The sequence below is a fragment of the Pungitius pungitius genome, chromosome 15 (assembly GCF_949316345.1).
Source record: "Pungitius pungitius chromosome 15, fPunPun2.1, whole genome shotgun sequence".
NCBI classification, from domain to species: domain Eukaryota; kingdom Metazoa; phylum Chordata; class Actinopteri; order Perciformes; family Gasterosteidae; genus Pungitius; species Pungitius pungitius.
In genome coordinates, this window is record NC_084914.1 from 2218133 (window position 1) to 2238917 (window position 20785).

Below are 20785 nucleotides of genomic sequence, written 5' to 3' on the forward strand. Positions count from 1 at the left end.
ATTGTGGCTGTGCAGGTGAAAAGTCAGAAAAGTAATAAAGTTGTGCATACTTATGCTTTCCTGGATCCTGGGAGCTCTGGTACCTTCTGTACTACAAGTATGGCTGAAAGGCTGGGAGTATCAGGAAAAAACTGTAATGTAGTGTTGAGGACAATGGGGCAGACTAAAACCATTAACACTACTATAGTTACCGGTCTGGAGGTGTCTGGATTCGACACCGATGATTTTATTGAGCTACCATCTGTTCTGACACAAACAAAAATGCCTGTATCTAAAGTCAATGTGCCATGTCAGGATGATGTTGCCAAATGGGCGTATTTGAGTAGCATTAGGCTACATGAAGTAGATGCAGATGTAGACTTGCTCATTGGAACCGACTCCTCTAAAGTTTTGGAGCCATGGGAACTGATAAACAGTCAATGCGGTGGACCGTATGCAGTGAGGACCAGAGTTGGCTGGGTCATAAACGGGCCTCTTCGTGCTGGAGACTCTGAAGGTACTGGTGTCAAATCAGGATGCATTGTTGTAACTGCTAATCACATATCTGTGGAACACTTGGAAAGTATGTTGATGCAACAGTATAATCACGACTTTATTAAAAGAACAAGTGATGAACAACTTGAGATGTCAAGAGAAGACATTAAATTCATGAAAATTGTGGAGAGTACGACAGTGCTTAACAATGAACATTATTACATTGACTTACCTTTCAGAGTTGACAATCCTGTTTTACCAAATAATCGCTGCATCGCACTACAAAGACTCCAAGGCCTGAAGAGGAGATTTAATAGAGATATTTCATTCAAGGCTCAATACGTTGATTTCCTTAACAACATGTTAAAACAAGGATATGCAGAAAGGGTTCCCACAAATGAGCCCACTCTGGAACAAGGAAAGGTGTGGTACATTCCCCACCATGGTGTACATCATCCAACCAAAGGAAAGTTGCGTGTTGTGTTTGATTGCGGCTGTACTTATAAGGGTACATCATTGAACAGTCAGCTCCTGCAGGGCCCAGACTTTACTAACACGCTAATTGGTGTCCTCCTTCGGTTTAGAGAAGAGCCCATCGCTGTTATGGCTGATATCAACGCCATGTTCCATCAGGTCCGGGTTCCATATAAGCTCGTTAACTTCTTGCGCTTTCTATGGTGGCCCAATGGAGACGCTACAGCGGAGCCAGAGGAATACAGGATGTGCGTGCATTTGTTTGGAGCTGTATCCTCACAAAGCTGCTCAAACTATGCACTGAGGAGAACTGCTGAGGATAATGCACTGCAATACTCACCCGATGTCCTCCGTACAGTCAAGACAAATTTCTACGTGGATGACTGTCTTAAGTCTACTGTGACAGAGGAAGATGCAGTGGAGCTCATACATGGATTAACATCTCTCTGTAAAAAGGGCGGCTTCCATCTCCAAAAGTGGGTCACAAATAACTCAAATGTGTTTGCACTTATTCCTAGTGACATCAGAGCAGTGGGTTTGGGGAACATGGATTTGGACAGAGATCAACTCCCTGTGGAAAGAGCTCTGGGGATGCAATGGTGTGTTCAAGGAGATACGTTCAGCTTCAGGACTGCAGTGCAGGAACGTCCACACACTAGGAGGGGCATCCTTTCTGTGGTGAGCTCTCTTTACGACCCGCTGGGTTTTCTGTCTCCTTTTATAATACCTGCCAAGTTACTGTTACAGGAGCTGTGCAGAATGAACTTCAAGTGGGATGAGCCAGTTCCCCATGACGTCTCCGAACATTGGTCTGAGTGGCTCTGTGAACTTCAGCATATGAGTGGATTTAAGGTGGAACGGTGTATTAAACCCAAAACCTTTGGAACACAAGTGAAAGCAGAACTGCATCATTTTTCAGATGCCAGTCAAACAGGATATGGCACTGTTTCATACTTGAGATTGGAGAGCACTGACAATGTGCATGTTTCATTTATCACAGGCAAGGCTCGTGTCGCTCCTCTAAAGCAACTAACCATTCCACGCCTTGAGCTTGCTGCAGCTGTGCTTGCTGTTCGAGTGAACACAATGCTGTTGAAAGAGCTACAGTTGCCATTGCAAAGGTCATTCTTTTGGACTGATAGCACTACTGTTCTCAAGTACATCTTCAATGAAACAAAGCGCTTTCACACATATGTTGCCAATCGTGTCAGCACCATAAGAGAATCCACAGACAAAGATCAGTGGAGGTATGTAAACACCAAAGACAATCCTGCAGATGAAGCTTCTCGAGGACTAAGAGCTCAGGAGTTTGGGAAAGGAAAATGGCTAAAAGGACCGGACTTTTTGCTCTTGCCCCCCACCAGGTGGCCAAAGCTTGACTTGGACTCCTCTTCCATTCCATCTGATGATGCGGAGGTGAAAAGGGAACTCAAGGTGAATGTTGTTACAATACACAGTGACAATCCCCTCAGTCAGCTCATTCACTATTTTTCATCCTGGAGAAAGCTTAAAACATCAGTGGCCTGGCTGATGGAGCTGCAAGAAAGACTTTTACTTTTGAGCCGAAAGAGGAAAGAATATGTGGTCAACCAGAATGAGAATGTGGAAAAGGAGATTAAAAAATTCAAAGCCGCACTTGGAAAATCCAGCTTGACACCAGAGCGCTTGGAGGAAGCCGAAAAGGCAATAATTCAGTTTGCGCAAAACCAAAGATTCAGTACTGAAATTTCCTCACTAAGACGTGACCCAAAGACTGTTTTTAAAGACAGTCCTCTGTATCGCCTCGACCCCTTCATCGAAGATGGCATCCTCAGAGTTGGTGGACGTCTGTTTAAATCTGCACTGCCGTGGGAGGTAAAGCATCCTGTGATTCTGTCAAAGGATTTGCACGTTTCCCAGCTCATATTGCGTTACATCCATTGCCAACTTGGACATGCTGGACGCAACCACATGCTGCACAGATTGAGACAGAAGTATTGGATCATAAATGCCAACTCTGCAGCCAGGAAGATTCTCTCACAATGTACAGTGTGCAGAAGGTACAGAGGAAAGCTTGGAGAACAGAAGATGTCCGACTTACCGGAGGAACGAGTTGTGCCTGATAACGCACCCTTTACAAATGCGGGAGTGGACTATTTTGGACCATTGGAGGTGAGGAGAGGTAGAACTGTGCTGAAGCGATATGGAGTGATATTTACTTGTATGAGTAGCCGCGCAGTACACCTTGAGGTGGCGCACTCCCTCGACACAGACTCCTGCATCCATGCTGTGCGAAGATTTATCTGCAGAAGAGGACCTGTGACAAGTATAAGGTCAGATAACGGCACAAATTTTGTTGGTGCGAAGAAGGAACTGAGGCAGGCATTGGCCGCTTTAAATCATTCTAAAATTGAAAGGACTTTTGTGCAGGAAGGAATGACGTGGAGTTTTAACACCCCAGCTGCATCTCACCAAGGTGGCGTTTGGGAACGTTTGATTCGCTCTGTGCGCAGTGTACTTACCTCTGTTGTTGGACATCAACTGCTGGACGAGGAAGGCCTGCAAACGCTGTTTTGCGAGGTGGAAGCGATACTCAATGACCGGCCAATAACTAAGGCTTCAGAAGATCCCAATGATTTAGAAGCGCTTACTCCAAATCACATTCTCCTGTTAAAAGGCAAGCCTATTCTGCCATTAGGTCTGTTCGAGAAATCTGATCTGTACATTAAGAGGAGATGGAGGCAAGTGCAGTACGTTGCGGAGCTTTTCTGGAAAAGGTGGATAGCAGAGTATTTGCTTGTAATGCAAGAAAGGCAAAAGTGGATGAAGCAAAAGAGAAACTTCATTCCAGGAGATATTGTTGTAATCGCTGATGCCACAGCTCCAAGAGGCTCATGGATGATGGGCAGAGTTCTAAGCACCACAGCTGACTCCAGAGGACTGGTTCGCTCGGTGAAGGTCCAAACGAAGAACAGCATCCTGGACAGACCAATAACCAAGCTCTGTCTTCTCTTGGAGGCAAATAATTGACTATACAACTCATTCTTTCTCCTATCTCTGTCTTCCATCTATTTGTTTCTTTCAGGTGTGGAGAATCCAAAGATGTGAAGATTTCAGTTTAATGCTTAAGCTACAATTAGAAAATAGCTCCTTTGTGATAAAGGTTAATTGTGGGTAAAGTACCGTTACAATTAGGGGCTGGGTTGTTGGAGCTATATTTTTATTTTTGTTTATTTTTGGGCTTAAGTTAATTTATAGCCTCATTTATTCATTTATTTTCTTGTTAAGGTTAATTTGGTTTATTTTGTATTTATGCTTTACTTGTATTGTTGTTTATTGGTCACATGGTGTTATGTTCATTTGCATAAGTAGGTCAAGGTGGGAGGTACTTCAGGCTAGGAGGGCATATGGTTTTTTACCAGCGTGAGAGAGGCAGCAGGAGTGTCTGTGAGCTTGCTTATGTATGTGAATAAACCTTCTTAAACTCAATCTTGGTATGGACAGCACTTTGCTTTGGTACCTCTGAACCTGCGTAAAGCCTAACCATGACCTAGCCTCAAGTGGCCATTTGAGAAGTTTGTTATTTATTTTGTTTAAGTTTATGGACAAATGGCCACTACAGCCGGGTTTGCGGACCTCACCAGCCCCTTGACCGACCTGACCCGGAAAGGTGCATCAGTGGACTCGAGTCATGTGACTTGGACTCGAGTCTGACTCGAGTCCAAGTCACATGACTCGAGTCCACACCTCTGGTAAGTGGTGTAAGTCATGTGATTCCTCTAATCAGCTATTATGGTTCTGTGAGACAGACTGCAGCTTGTGTCCGGGTAACCACGGTAACTGCGCACCTGGGATCATTAACAAGCTGCTCAAAGGTCATAACAGCTATTTACACAGAATCCACACCTCAAACAAGTACTTTACCACAAAACTATGGCTGTCTAAAGATTAATGGGGGTTTTCAAGAGACCCAAGACTTGACTGAACGCGCTGACGTGATCTATATGTCTCTGTGGTAATAAATACAGCTCTGATGGCAGTGTACAAAATGTGTAACTTTTTTTTTTTTAACATAATTTAGTCCCCAGATTTGTATTGGAGCCCATGGAGCTTAAGACAGTGAAGCAGCATACTAACAATTATCTCTCTTTGGAACACACGGTGGATATGCTAAGAAATGGAGCTGAAGATATTAGTCTTAGGAGGCTTATTTTAAAGCTCACATTGGCATCTTGCGGCCACAGTTACTCTCCTGGATTAAAACCCCATAAATATGACTTTGCCAAGTTAACACACTAGGTAATGTAATCATTTGAGTGTTGAAGAAAGACAAAGAGGCAATTAGAGACTGCTCTGTATATTTAAAAATCACATCTCAATGAAAGAAAAACATTCAGATACTAACACTCTGTAATAATGCTGTATGTTATTATTTCAGTAGATTTATTATTTTCACTTTCTTTGATAGGACAGTTGTAAACCCCCCCCTCTCAGCTGTTACCCATGTCTCTAACATCAGGATATTTGCATCTAGAGTTCAGCTTTAGTCTGCGTGGCGTCACAGCTCAGGTGAGTCCTGAAAAACTCCTGCATCTTCTTCCACAGGTGGACCTCAGCAGCAGCGTGGGACCTTGCTTCGCCCCCGAACAGGACCACCCTGCCTATGAACCGATGTAAACCGGAGGGGAAGTAGGGTCCGTAAGGCGGCTCTAGACAGTGCCCCGCTCCGGGGTAACAAACACTCTCAAAGTTGTCCTTCCCGTGGCGCTGCAGTCGCTCCACCATCATGTCCACGTAAGCCTTGCTGTCCCAGTTGAGGTCGTCCTCGGAGGCCGCAAAGAGGAGACGTCCCTCTGCCCGTTCGACAGGAATCAGGGTGGCCTCGTTCTCCTCTGCACCAGGGTCGTTCAGAACCTTCTTTGCATTGAAGGCCCCCGACTCAGTGAGAATCAGCTGGCTGAAGTCAACCATTAACGCGGGGAGGATCTGGCTCTTCTTGTAGTAGAGGGGAAGAAGTGTGTTGGCGGAGCAGCCGTTGATCCACACCACGGCCCTGACACCTTGCAGGTAAGAGGCCATCGATAGTGCCAGATCTCCACTTTTTGAAATGGATATCACACCAACTCCTTTACTGCCAACCTGCAGGGGGGACAAAATTAATGACTCATTAGTTTTACTGCAGATAGGCATGAAGTATACTCTGATGGTATCAAGTCTAAGGGTGGTTAGACAACTAAACCATAAAATGTGCCACAAAAAAACCCTCAAAAGATTGAGAACTCCCCTTATCTTGTTTTCTCAAAAACTGTATTGCTTCTTCGAAATAATCCAGATGGATCTCGTCGATCTTCTTGGGCAAGTCATCGTAACCGTACACCACTAAGGTCAGGACCACAAATCCTTGAGTGGCGAGCAGAGCGCCCCTTTTCTCAGAGAAACCTCCCCCTAAAACGTACATATCTAGCACCGCAGGGAATGGACCCAGTCCTGGATCGGAAGACACGGGAGGATTCAGAGTGACGTACATACATGACATGCGTGCTCTGTTCTGTTGTCTCATTTTCTATGCAACTTAAATCCTTAAAGGCCACGGACCTGGCGGAGTGAAGAGGACCCCACGAATATTCCCTTCTCTGATTGGGCGCCGGATGACTCCGTCTCCGATCAGGAGCCTCTGATTGGTCGCCTTTGCCAACATCCTGCCCTCCTCCTCGTGCACAGAGAACTTCACCACGTAGGGGTTTAGTGAACTGTAAAGCTGAAACCTCTTGTGCAAAGCGTCCGGCCTCATGGACCAAAGCAGACCCATGGATTCGACGCCGGTGTAGGTCCCACCGAGGGAGGGGTCCCTCTCCAGGTTGATCCGCCCGCTCCCATCGGCCCTGACGGTGGCCGAGGAGCTGAACACGACTCCCTTCTCGTCAGTGGATCTGGCTCTCAGGGTGACCACCTGCCTCGACCTCAGCCCGGCCACCTTCACCTGGACGGGCTCGTCAAACATGCACCTGGCTCTCGGCAGCAGACTCAGGCGGACTTGGGAGTACATGGTTCGGAAAATGATGTGATTTTTCCTTTACAAATGTTAACTGTAAATGTAAAAGAAGAGTTTGGAAATTCAATTGACTCTAAAACACCAATAAAGCAGATGAACAGGTCATGAATGTTTTTTTTGAACTTTTGAAGTTTCACATCTAAAGTCACCAGTAAATAGGACATTAATATGTAACCAGCTAAACATTCCCCTTACCTCAGAGGTGAAGTATTGTTTTTATGTAAACAATAGTTTTAAACACAGCAAAATGGTTGGCTCTCTGATCTTATGGAGAATTCTTCTATAATGCTCAAATTTGTTAGGGATTTAAGCAGCGCACGGTAGAAAGGATGATACATGTGATAATTAGTGATAGAATAGTATTGTGTTATTAGATATTAGTTACTACATTATCATGTTATAATAATCATTGCACTTTAAATCAAACACAATGTATAGTCATTTCATTGCTGTACACATTAACATTCTGCCACAATGTAACATTAAACCTGGGAAAGGACACTTTTAAATTAAAGCATTTCTACCACATTTTTCCTAAAGAGGGTTTTTTTGAAAATTGTTTTCTCCGGTCAGGTTGTTTATGGCAAGGGATGAACGCCATCAAGGCAAATGTTGGTTTTGAGTTAAACAAAGGTTAAAATGTGAAGAACGGCTATGGTTTAAGATGTGTTATTGTTCGCTCTCGATACCAGTGTAGAAATCATCAAAACAGGACATTAAATATTTGCCAAAAGGAGACAGAGCTGACACACATACGAGTCATGCACCAAGCCTACTCAAAGGATGTCATCTTCAGAGCAGGAATATACAGTTGTAAGATGCTAAAACAAGAGGGGGCTCTGAGCGAAACCCAAGTACTGGTAGCCGACCTCGGATGTAGACGATGATCTTTGCCACCACAAGGTCACAAACATAGAGGCACAAAACATGACCCAGAACACCGTGTGCCTCCATGTGAAAGAGCACAATCGGTCGTACTGAGGTAGAACATTAACTTTTTCCAAAAAAAGTGTACTATCCAGTAGATGATTATATTATGCATGTCATGTGTACATGAAGCTTTAGGCCAAAGGTGAGATCATTGGATATTAAGTGAACAGGGATCGGTCAGGTCAGTGAGGCCTTTCAGATTCAACACTCAGAGCGAGTCATGTGACGCTTTGGAGCAGAAAGGAAGGTAACAGAGGCCTACGTAGGAGGATTCGTGTTTAAATCGGCAGTCAATCGCATTCCGTTGTACAGTGAGGAGAGAGCCAGCTTGATAGGTCGCTTTAGACCTGGACCAGGGGACGAAAATATTAAACAATTCATAAGGTTTTTAACTTTGTAACTGTATTGCTTGTGTTATTAAATTCTTTATCATTTTTAAACTCAAGCCAGTTGACTCTTTTTGAGTTTGTCTCAGAAGGGGTGAGGGGACCAGTAGTGTTCCTCTGTCACAAGTTCAGAACTTCACAGAGAAAGGAACCAAAGGATGTTCAATAACTATTTAATTAACAGTGAATTTCCATTTCTCATTATTAGCCTGAACGTTAACTGAGTAATTACACGAATATATTGGTATTTATTAAAGACAAAAAAACAAATAGTCTGTTTTTTTGGATTTTATGCAATTAGTGGAGAAGGTGTTAAAGTAACTTTGTCCTTGACTGTCAATGCTTTCAGACATGAGATGACTCTCTGTATCTCTCTGCTTCATATTCATATATTCATAATCATATTGAGTCTGTTATTTTGCTTTTTCCTATGAAGGACAAGCACCCATTGGCAAACACATAAGATAACACCAGTGTGCTCACACTGTAATTGTCACAATATCGGGCTGGCGCAGGTTGCAGGGAGGACTCAAACGCAGGACTTCTCAACGTGCTCGTTATTCAAAAAGACCGAACTCACCAAACCGAGGACCGTACACCAACGAAGAGTGACATTAGACAATGACACGACAAAGGACAACAGGCACACAGGGCTTAAATACACATGGGAGGTGCAGGTGATTGGACACAGGTGGAAACAATCAAACAATCACAAGACAAGGCAGGAAGTGAAGTTAACCCAGGACCACAAGGAACATGAAACTTCAAACTAAAACAGGAAGAGGGACCAAACCGTGACAGTAATGTTGTCAGTCACATGCATTTGGTGACAAATACAATTCCTATTAGTTTACTGTATGAATTTGTATCTTAGTTTTTTTTAATCTTTCTGTGTCATTTTTGTTTGTCTAAAATGTTATTCAAGTTTGCTTAACTTTTACAGGTTGGGCAGTAAAGGCAAGAAAGAACACAATACATGGACACTAGAAAATATATAAAACTCACAGAGCCATGCTTTTTGGAGTTTGTCACTGAAGGTAAGTCTATAAATTAAGCTATATTATACAGTAAATGCACAAAGTACTTTGATGTCTTAATGATAATATTTTGGTGGGTAGTAATGAAGTTATTGATTTACAGCAAAAAAAGCATTTGCCATTCGAGAACAGACACCTGTTAAGGTAACAGATGACACCTCTACACAAGTGGACAAGGATGTATTTCCTGAACTTGTTGCTGAAAGGGGCATGTGCTTTAGTTTACATACTAATAATGGTAATTATGTTTATACTTTTCTGGTCTTATTTTTAAATTGTGGTGATGTTTACATTTTTGTTAGTAATATTTGTATATACTGTATACAGATTTCACTTCTGCACATGAGTTGTCCCCTCTTCTGACTGATGGGAACTCTGTCAGCAAGATTTCAACCTTTACTAAATGCAATGAAGGCAACAAAACGTTTGCATTCCATTCCAAAAGACCCAGGTTGGATGATTCCAAGCTTGCAAAAGAGGTTGGTAAGAGAAGGGATTTAACCCAGCTTAAAGAAAATGTTCACCAGTTTATAAAAATAAATAAAAGCTTTTCAATAGATTGTGTACATTTTGGTGTTGTCTGTTTAGACCATTGAAGACATCCTGAAGTGCAAACGTGGTGGCGTAGAAGTAATGCAGCACTATAAAGACACTGGTAATCTCTCAACCTCCAAAAGAAAGGAGATGATTAATATATTGGTTGCACACATGACTGAACAAGAAGGGTAAGCTTTGTTCATTTAATGTGTTAAGATCACTGTACCTACAACTTATTCAAATGTGACCCTGCCTGTGAAATACTATTAAATATTTAATACAATTTATTAATAAATAAATAAATCATCTAGTTGCTTAACCCGTGTTTTCTAAAGTGATCCAACATTACTTTTACGCCAAGTGTACCAAGAAAGGTTTTTATAGATGCTATTGTTTTTACCCCAAGTAAACAGGAGGTTTTGGTTTCATGGTGTGTTGTTTATTATTGCAGAAGGATACCGCTTAAGGCCACAAGAGAGATGTATGCCCTTAGCATTATTACTCTCTTTCCAAACCTAAAAGATCCTGAAGGGAAGACAGGCTATGTAAGTATATCTGCTTGTTGTTTAAGATGTTTGAAACTTAAAATCGTAGCTTTTTTAATTAATTCATTTTACCCAAATTTGTCTCTTTAACAGGAACAATACTATGACGCACAGAGAGGCACAGGTTATTATGAATCGCCTAAAGACGGTTCAGAGAAACACTAATTGTAAAATGCCCTCTCAATCAAATGAGAAATCTTGTGGCCCTAGAATGGAGGAAAATATCTGCCTTACAGATCAGCTAACAGGTGATGATTGCCAAGAAGCAATCTCACTGCTTAAACACAGCACTGATCGTGATATCATCTTCTGGAAGATGAAAGAAACCTTTCAGTACCGTCAGGAGATTGTAAAGGACCCAAAGTCGTCCACTTCCATCTTTCACATTTTTCCTCGATTCCGGGACACCAAGGGTCTGGTGAGTATTCATGCTAGCTGACTTAACAATCCAAAGTATTATATTTCAGCTTCTCTGTTGCAACCTTCACCTAAAATGAACAACTTAGAATTATGGATGTTAACGATTAATCAATGATCGATTAATTGTCGATTAATACATTTGCAACTGACCTTGAGTTTTAAAGAAGCATGCGCCAATGAGCAGTTATAAACTGTCACTCACTTACAATACAACACGTTTGGCAAGAAAGGCAGCAGCAGAGAAATTCTATGTTTAATATTATATTGTACAGCTCTAATCTTCAGTATAGCCTGAATACGAACCCATGTTGACTGGCCAGTGGCTTTCCTTTATCAGGACTTAATGTTGACTTCTTCACTGCAACTTTAAACTACCATATGTAACACAAATACAGTGAGCACTGACTCACTGTTTAGTTAAGCATATCTTTCAGTACCATATCAGTGTAGATCAGTACATGATTTATGAACATCTGAATTTTTTTTTCTTTTTCTGACTACATTTTTTTTTGTGCTAAAATGTTACCAGTGCTAATTTCTGATGTCATTATTTGGTAGTTGAAGAAGTTTTTTGTTTGTTTGGACCTATTTTTTCTTCAGATACATCAAGACGTTGCTTTGATGTTTGGCCTGGAAACAGACTCCAGATTTTAAGAGAAGTGGAATACCTCCTTCAAGGAAAATGTGATTAAGCAGGCAAAAACTCTAAATCCATCTGCATTCCTGCTACAGCTACTGAAATCTGCTGAAAAAATCAACGGAGACAACAGTAATGAAGGTAAAAGTACTTCACAGTTCTCTCGAAAATGCTACAATTTGTATTTATGAAAGCTAACGAAATGTTCTTTGTGTTCTGTAATTATAGAATGGGATAGTGACATAGCATCCCTGCTTTTGCTGTTACACCTCCTTGCACCCCAACCTTCTGGAAGGAAGCGAGCAGCCAAGATTAGTGTGAGAGATGCTGTTGGTCACCTCCTGAAATTTGAAAAGGTTAGCTTAAGTTCTGAATTTTTTTCTTGAGCATAGCAAATATAACTGTAAACCGAACCATTAGAATAGTGAACTGTTATAACTAAAGGATGTAGGGTTTTTCTTTGTTTAAAAGATGCAATTTTCTCTTAAGAGTCTAAATTTGTGGTAAATATACTATGTTCTGATTTTAAATGTATGCTAGAATTTATGGCATTTAAGTAATTTTTATATTGTTATTAATCAGTCCTGCAGAAGTTTGGAGGACCATCTCTCAGAGGTGGAGGACAGACAACCCTATCTTCTGGCCACTGGACAAACCAAAGCAGATGCACTTAAATTCTACATTGTGGTCAACAAGAATCTCATACCCTGTCAAGCAAGTGCTTCACTTGGAGCTTTTGATGAGCTTTTTAAAGCTCATTATGTCTTTGGTGCACAATATGACCCATCTCTCAGCAACATGTTCACCTTTATCCAGACAACAATCTACAAAATCCATCCTAGCACGTCCAGCCAATCATCACGCACTCGAGAGCTGAGAGCGAAACTGTTAAACAGTTCAATGGAAAGTACACAATGAGAAGATGTTTCATTTGTAAGTCTTTGCTGGGTACAAGCATTAAATTGTTTCCACACCTGAAGTTAGCTCATGGCATGAACTCAGGTAAGAAGCTGAGACTTATTGTGTCAAGAGGGATGCAGCTTACAGTTTACCACCTATTTTCGGAAGCATTTACATTATATCCATTGTGAAGATGAGAATAATGCAGAAACGGATGCAGCTCCCACCCATCAAACACAGGCTCCAGAGTTACCTTCTATTGAAGAGACAAATGTTGACCATATATTTGAGACACCTGATAGCCCACAGCAACCTACAACCTAATTTCAAAGCCTGGATATGTGTGCATCAGTTATTTCAAAATTGATGGCAAGTAATGTGCCAAATACTGTTGTATTTTCAATTTAAAGATGTTATTGCAGTGTTGCAATGTTTACTTTTAAAATTTAAGTAAATTTCTATTGAAAATGTCAGAGCAGATTATTTGACAGTATATAGACATGTACAGATGTCCTATCGTGCTGACAAATTTTTCATATTTTTACAAAAATGTATATTTTCACACTATTAAGATGCTATTGCATTGGAGACTGCATTGTTTTATTCAATTGTATGTCATTAAAATATATTAAAAATGTATGTCTAAATAAATTCATAGTCACTTGGTTTTTGAAAAATATCTACAGGTATATCTTTAAAATTTCATCTGCATTACCATTTTAAAATAGGTATTTACATTAAATCAACATAAAATAAATACACTGGTGTTGTGTGATTAATCACCATAAAGTGTTACATGTGTACACTTAAAGTGTTGAGAAATTATCACTCTTAAGTGATAAAATGAAACACTAACACAGTGTTTGAATAGTAAACACTTTCGCCAGTGTTGTTTTAACACTAGCAAAGATGGACCTGTATGTTCACCCGGAAAGTAATGCATTTAACACCCATGGTAACAAATCTCCCAACAAATTTTTGCTGTGTAAGAACATCATGAGGTGAAATAAAATAGAAATGTGTCTTACCTGCAGCTCGGCTAGAATGAGTCTGCGAACCCACCCCATCCCACCCAATTGCCTCATCACCCACTCACAGACTTCACTGTGTTCTCGTTCCAGTTGTCACATGGGACATTTCTCAATACCTAAGGCGGCGAGAACGGACTTGCGTTCCCGCGAGAATAGACTCGGGAGTCCTGACTCGCAGGTTCGGGAGAACGGAGAACGGTCATTTCCGCATTTGGAACAGCAGCTGACTTGATGACGTCACCACGTCAGCTGGTCTTGCTAATACGTTTTAATTTAGTTTTTGACTTCAATATTTTACTATTAACAAGCTGTTGTCTCATTTTCATTTAAAATTAGAAATGGTATATATAATATTGAGCACCAGATATATAATCAGTCATAAAATAATATAAACAAAATATCTCAATGGATCAGATCAGCGTTGTTATACAGTCCAATGTCTTTTTAAAGCAGATGAAGCAGCTGTAGTTTGTGGTGCTGCTGAACTTTGCTGGATTACACTGACAGGTGTAGATCAAATATCTATTCATATTGGAAGGAAGATTCTAGAGGTGTGGACTCGAGTCATGAATTTGATGACTTGAGACTCGACATGACAAAAAGTTCAAAGACTTGCAACTGGACTTGGACTTTAACATCGATGACTCGTGACTTGACTTGGACTCGAGCCTTTAGACTCGAGAAGACTTGCTACTTCCCACGAAAACTGGGGAAAACATTTTCACACGGCCGCGCCGCTCTGTTTATCTGCATCTATCAAAAATGTGCGCCACCTGTATGCAGTGAGCGCGCGCTGCACGACATCCAATCACTGCAGTCCATTTGAACGTATCAACGAGACAGCTCGTTCATGGTTACAAAAATCGGGATTTTTGAACCCGGATTCAGACTCCGATGGAAATCCTCGCCAACATTATGTCAACGTCCGTTTTAAAGTAGTGTAATGAGCTGAGTTAAAGTTATTAGTTAATCAGTTATGCAGATGTTGCATGTGTTCACGTTATGCTCCGTTACCAGCTGTAGTTACGCGAGACAACCCGAGTTTTGGGGGTCCGTGTATGCGGAAGTGTTCGTTCGGCGTGGTGACGGCCAACAGTGACCGAAGTTGAGTTGTTTTATATAAATAAATGCAGCGGAGTTGCAAGCCAGTCATCGCCTCCTTATTTACGCTGCAGCATTGGGGTGAGCGTTACAGTACTATAACACAGTCACAGTCGATCCACCATTACCCTTCCCTTCGTAGTCTAGGTCTGTGAGGCAGCGCACCATCACCCAGGGTTCCCCGTCCCCACTATAATAAAAGGACTCGAAATAACTCGTAGCTAAAATGGGTAGTCTCTGGACTCGATTTGAGACTTTTTGGCTTTGATTTTCGACTCGACTTGAGAGTTGCCTAGTCTTGACCCGGGAGTCAAGGGCAACTACTTGAGACTTGATTCTGACTTGCACAACAATGTCTTGGTCCCACCTCGGAAAGATTCACAAAACATTACTGAGATAAATATGTAATTCAAGGCTTTTGTATTACATCACACTGGATCACCTTTATCATCTTATGCAGGACTCAAATCACCTGGAGCATTATTTTAAAGCTTACATCGGCATCTAGTGGGCAGTTACTCCCCTTGTTTAAAACCCCTAAATATGACAAATTAACAGTGTAATGTAATTCGAGTGTTGGAAAGAGGCAAAGAGAGAGACTGCTTTGTGTTTATGATAAAACATCTCAATAAAATGTTCACACTCTGTAACAATGCGGTATGTTATTATTTCAGTAGTTTTATTATGTTCACTTTCTCTGATAGGACAGTTGTAACCACCCCCCCCCCCCTCAGCTGTTACCCATGTCTCTCACATCAGGATATTTACATCTAGAGTTTAGCTTTAGTCTGCGTGGCGTCACAGCTCAGGTGAGTCCTGAAGAACTCCTGGATCTTCTTCCACAGGTGGACCTCAGCAGTAGCATGGGACCTGGCCTCGCCCCCCCACAGGACCAGCCTGCCCACAACCCCATGTAAACTGGAGGGGCAGTAGGGTCCGTAAGGCGGCTCTAGGTAGTGCCCCGCTCCGGGGTAACACACACTCTCAAAGTTGTCCTTCCCGTGGCGCTGCAGTCGCTCCACCATCATGTCCACGTAAGCCTTGCTGTCCCAGTTGAGGTCGTCCTCGGCGGCCGCAAAGAGGAGACGTCCCTCTGCCCGTTCCACAGGAATCAGGGTGGCCTCGTTCTCCTCTGCACCAGGGTCGTTCAGAACCTTCTTTCCATTGAAGGCCCCCGACTCAGTGGGAGTCAGCTGGCTGAGGTCAAGCATTACCGCGGGGAGGATCTGGCTCTTCTTGTAGTAGAGGGGAAGAAGTGTGTTGGCGGAGCAGCCGTTGATCCACACCACGGCCCTGACACCTTGCAGGTAAGAGGCCATCGATAGTGCCAGATCTGCGGTTTTTGAAATGGATATCACACCAACTCCTTTACTGCCAACCTGCAAGGGGGACAAAATGAATGACTCATTAGTTTTACTGCAGATAGGCATGAAGAATACTCTGATGGTATCAAGTCCAAGGGTGGTTAGACAACCAAACCATAAAATGTGCCACAAAAAAAACTCAAGATTGAGAACTCCCCTTATCTTGTTTTCTCAAAAACTGTATTGCTTCTTCAAAATAATCCAGATGGATCTCGTCGATCTTCTTGGGCAAGTCGTCGTAACCGTACGCCACTACGGTCAGGACCACAAATCCTCGAGTGGCGAGCAGAGCGCCCCTTTTCTCAGAGAAACCTCCCCCTAAAACGTACAAATCTAGCACTGCAGGGAATGGACCCAGTCCTGGATCGGAAGACACGGGAGGATTCAGAGTGACGTACATACATGACATGCGTGTTCTTTTTTTGTCATTTTCAATTGTAAAAAAGGGTAAATTCAATGCATCCTCGATCTCTGGGGTGAACATTTTCTATGCAACCTAACGCCACCAACCTGGCGGAGTGAAGAGGACCCCACGAATATTCCCCTCTTTGATTGGGCGCCGGATGACCCCGTCTCCGATCAGGAGCCTCTCATTGGTCGCCTCTGCCAGCATCCCACCCTCCTCCTCGTGCACGGAGAACTTCACCACGTGGGGGTTTAGAGACTTGGTTCTTCGAAACCTCTTGTGCAAAGCATCCGGCCTCATGGACCAAAGCAGACCCATGGGTTCGACGCCGGTGTAGGTCCCACTGAGGGAGGGGTCCCTCTCCAGGTCGATCCGCCCGCTCCCATCGGCCCTGACGGTGGCCGAGGAGCTGAACACGACTCCCTTCTCGTCAGTGGATCTGGCTCTCAGGGTGACCACCTGCCTCGACCTCAGCCCGGCCACCTTCACCTGGACGGGCTCGTCAAACATGCACCTGGCTCTCGGCAGCAGACTCAGGCGGACTTGGGAGGACATCCTTCTGAAAATCCTTTGTTTCTTTACAAATGTTCACTGTTATAGTTAAAGAAGAGTTTGGAAATTACCTTGACTCTAAAACACCAACAAAGCAGATGAACACGTCATGAATGTTTTTGTTGGACCTTTGTTTTCTTTAAGTTTCACACCTGAAGTCACCAGTAAATAGAACATTAAGTAATATTTAACCAGCTTAATGTTCCTCTTACTTCAGAGGTGAAGTATTGTTATTACGCTGGTAGTAAATAGTTTTAACAAAAAAAAACTATACTATTGTATAGTTTGAACTATACTAAATCAAATTATATTATTCAGAATGTTTTTCACCCTCTGTAACTGTATTGCTTGTGTTAATAAATTCTTAATCATTTTTAAACTCAAGCCAGTTGACTCTTTCTTGACTCCTCGTCTCAGAAGGGGCGAGGGGACCAGTAGTGTTCCTCTGTCACAAGTTCAGAACTTCACAGAGAACAGAACCAAAGGATGTTCAATGACTATTTTTTAATTAACAGTGAATTTCCATTTCTCATTATTAGCCTGAACGTTAACTGAGTAATTACACGAATATATTGGTATTTATTAAAGACAAAGAAAGAAATAGTCCGTTTTTTTGGATTTTATGCAATTAGTGGAGAAGGTGTTAAAGTAACTTTCTCCTTGACTGTCAATGCTTTCAGACATGAGATGACTCTCTGTATCTCTCTGCTTCACTCAAATACTTGTGTTTGTATTCCCTAAGATGACAGGAGAGAACACTCTGTAATACATGCCTGTAACTAGATAATCCTAGACATTAAAAAATACACTCCAACTCAAAATATTAACAGTAGAGTTTATTTATAAAAATGATTACTTGTCTTTTTTCAGCTTTTTAGTTCCTGTAAGAACGTCATGAGGTGAACTAAAATAGAAATGTGTCTTACCTGCAGCTCGGCTAGAATGAGACTGATGTGGGTTTATTTGTCTCTGATCCTGTAACGTCTCTAGTCTTGTCTCATCTGTGTGTGTGTGTGTGTGTGTGTGTCTTTACCCTGATTGCACTCTGCGAACTCACTCATCCCACCCAGCTGCCTCCAATTGCCTCATCACCCACTCACAGACTTCACTGTGTTCCCGCTCCAGTTGTCACATGGGACATTTCTCAATACCTAAGACGGCGAGAACGGACTTGCGTTCCCGCGAGAATAGACTCGGGAGACGGACTCGGGAGTCCTGACTCACCGGAGAACGGAGATCGGTCGTTTCCGCAATTGGAACAGCAGCAGCAGCTGACTTGATGACGTCACCATGTCAGCTAGTCTTGCTAATGCGTTTTAATATAGTTCTGGCTGTTAAGTATTTTACTATTATCAAGCATTTGTTTCATTTAAAAAAATTAGAAATGGTATATATAATATTGAGCACCAGATATATAATCAGTCATAAAATAAATAAACAAAATATCTCAATGGATCAGATCAGCGTTGTTATACAGTCCAACATGTTTTTTAAGCAGATGAAGCAGCTGTAGTTTGTGGTGCTGCTGAACTTTGCTGGATTACACTGACAGGTGTAGATAAAATATTTATTCATATTGGAAGGAAGATTCACAAAACATTACTGAGATAAATATTTAATTCACGGCTTTTGTATTACATCACACTGGATTACCTTTATCATTTTAGGCAGGACTCAAATCACCTGGAGCCTTATTTTAAAGCTTACATCGGCATCTAGTGGCCACAGTTACTCCCCTTGATTGAAATCCCTAAATATGACAAATTAACAGTGTAATCATTTGAGTGTTGGAAAGAGGCAAAGAGAGAGACTGCTTTGTGTTTTTGATAAAACATCTCAATAAAATGTTTCTCTTCACTTTCTCTGATAGGACAGTTGTAACCCCCCCCCCCCCCTCTCAGCTGTTACTCATGTCTCTCACATCAGGGTATTTACATCTAGAGTTTAGCTTTAGTCTGCGTGGTGTCACACCTCAGGTGAGTCCTGAAGAACTTCTGGATCTTCTTCCACAGGTGGACCTCAGCAGTAGCATGGGACCTGGCCTCGCCCCCCCACAGGACCAGCCTGCCCACAACCCCATGTAAACTGGAGGGGCAGTAGGGTCCGTAAGGCGGCTCTAGGTAGTGCCCCGCTCCGGGGTAACACACACTCTCAAAGTTGTCCTTCCCGTGGCGCTGCAATCGCTCCACCATCATGTCCACGTAAGCCTTGCTGTCCCAGTTGAGGTCGTCCTCGGCGGCCGCAAAGAGGAGACGTCCCTCTGCCCGTTCCACAGGAATCAGGGTGGCCTCGTTCTCCTCTGCACCAGGGTCGTTCAGAACCTTCTTTCCATTGAAGGCCCCCGACTCAGTGGGAGTCAGCTGGCTGAGGTCAAGCATTAACGCGGGGAGGATCTGGCTCTTCTTGTAGTAGAGGGGAAGAAGTGTGTTGGCGGAGCAGCCGTTGATCCACACCACGGCCCTGACACCTTGCAGGTAAGAGGCCATCGATAGTGCCAGATCTCCACTTTTTGACATTGATATCACACCAACTCCTTTACTGCCAACCTGTGGTTTAACAAACCAACTATGAGCTGCTTTGTTTTGCCAGTGTGGCCAGAAAGAAAAACTACAACTGTAATATCAGAGATTAGGAGTTTACTGTTCAAACAACTCGCCTTATCTTGTTTTCTCAAAAACTCCACTGCCTCCTCTAAATAATCCAGATGGACCTCTTTGATGTTCCTTGCCATGTCTTCGTGACCGTACAGGGCTACAGTCAGAACCACAAACCCTCGGCCGGCCAGCAGCGAGGCCCTTTTCTCTGACAAACCTCCACCGAAGGTATAGAGATCCAACACTGCGGGGAACGGACCTTCTCCTGGATCAACACACGAGAACCCAAACGGTTAACACAAAACATGATAACCAATTACTTTGAATGTTGCCTATTGAAGGATTTGCATGTTAGATAAGAAGAACCTGGCGGAGTGAAGACGACCCCACGAATATTCCCCTCTTTGATTGGGCGCCGGATGACCCCGTCTCCGATCAGGAGCCTCTCATTGGTCGCCTCTGCCAGCATCCCGCCCTCCTACTCGTGCACAGAGAACTTCACCACGTGGGGGTTTAGAGACTTGGTTCTTTGAAACCTCTTGTGCAAAGCGTCCGGCCCCATGGACCAAAGCAGACCCATGGGTTCGACGCCGGTGTAGGTCCCACTGAGGGAGGGGTCCCTCTCCAGGTCGATCCGCCCGCTCCCATCGGCCCTGACGGTGGCCGAGGAGCTGAACACGACTCCCTTCTCGTCAGTGGACCTGGCTCTCAGGGTGACCACCTGCCTCGACCTCAGCCCGGCCACCTTCACCTGGACGGGCTCGTCGAACATGCACCTGGCTCTCGGCAGCAGACTCAGGCGGACTTGGGAGGACATCCTTCTGAAAATCCTTTGTTTCTTTACAAATGTTCACTGTTATAGTTAAAGAAGAGTTTGGAAATTACCTTGACTCTAAAACACCAACAAAGCAGATGAACACGTCATGAATGTTTTTGTTGGACCTTTGTTTTCTTTAAGTTTCACACCTGAAGTCACCAGTAAATAGAACATTAAGTAATATTTAACCAGCTTAATGTTCCTCTTACTTCAGAGGTGAAGTATTGTTATTACGCTGGTAGTAAATAGTTTTAACAAAAAAACTATACTATTGTATAGTTTGAACTATACTAAATCGAATTATATTATTCAGAATGTTTTTCACCCTCTGTAACTGTATTGCTTGTGTTATTAAATTCTTTATCATTTTTAAACTCAAGCCAGTTGACCCTTTTTTGACTCCTCGTCTCAGAAGGGGCGAGGGGACCAGTAGTGTTCCTCTGTCACAAGTTCAGAACTTCACAGAGAACAGAACCAAAGGATGTTCAATGACTATTATTTAATTAACAGTGAATTTCCATTTCTCATTATTAGCCTGAACGTTAACTG

General features: G+C 42.8%; 2 protein-coding genes and 1 pseudogene across 2 annotated transcripts; all 3 read right to left on the minus strand.

The window, feature by feature from the left end:
• Positions 1–5250: 5250 nt before the first annotated feature.
• LOC134105253 (acyl-coenzyme A thioesterase 5-like) lies at positions 5251–7080 on the minus strand. Its single transcript, XM_062557819.1, has 3 exons — positions 6523–7080; positions 6211–6414; positions 5251–6065 (listed from the first exon to the last, which is right to left on the minus strand). Exons 1-3 carry the CDS (start codon positions 6971–6973, stop codon positions 5458–5460), a joined length of 1263 nt encoding a protein of 420 aa, XP_062413803.1. The 5' UTR covers positions 6974–7080; the 3' UTR covers positions 5251–5457.
• Positions 7081–15201: 8121 nt separating this feature from the next.
• On the minus strand, positions 15202–17950 carry LOC119209342 (acyl-coenzyme A thioesterase 5-like). The gene is made up of 4 exons (XM_062557818.1): positions 17752–17950; positions 16378–16864; positions 16024–16227; positions 15202–15881 (listed from the first exon to the last, which is right to left on the minus strand). Exons 2-4 carry the CDS (start codon positions 16826–16828, stop codon positions 15274–15276), a joined length of 1263 nt encoding a protein of 420 aa, XP_062413802.1. The 5' UTR covers positions 16829–16864; positions 17752–17950; the 3' UTR covers positions 15202–15273.
• Positions 17951–18723: 773 nt separating this feature from the next.
• LOC119209339 (acyl-coenzyme A thioesterase 1-like) lies at positions 18724–20467 on the minus strand (annotated as a pseudogene).
• Between the last annotated feature and the right edge of the window lie 318 nt (positions 20468–20785).

What these genes read in the sequence shown, in the direction of transcription:
- LOC134105253 (XM_062557819.1), bottom strand. Translation starts at nt 6,973, where the DNA reads ATGTACTCCCAAGTCCGCCTGAGTCTGCTGCCGAGAGCCAGGTGCATG. An exon ending in GGTCCTCTTCACTCCGCCAG is followed by an intron (nt 6,415 to 6,522) that starts GTCCGTGGCCTT and finishes CTTCCGATCCAG; the next exon opens with GACTGGGTCCATTCCCTGCG. An exon ending in TTTGAGAAAACAAGATAAGG is followed by an intron (nt 6,066 to 6,210) that starts GGAGTTCTCAAT and finishes CCCCCCTGCAGG; the next exon opens with TTGGCAGTAAAGGAGTTGGT.
- LOC119209342 (XM_062557818.1), bottom strand. Translation starts at nt 16,828, where the DNA reads ATGTCCTCCCAAGTCCGCCTGAGTCTGCTGCCGAGAGCCAGGTGCATG. An exon ending in GGTCCTCTTCACTCCGCCAG is followed by an intron (nt 16,228 to 16,377) that starts GTTGGTGGCGTT and finishes CTTCCGATCCAG; the next exon opens with GACTGGGTCCATTCCCTGCA. An exon ending in TTTGAGAAAACAAGATAAGG is followed by an intron (nt 15,882 to 16,023) that starts GGAGTTCTCAAT and finishes CCCCCTTGCAGG; the next exon opens with TTGGCAGTAAAGGAGTTGGT.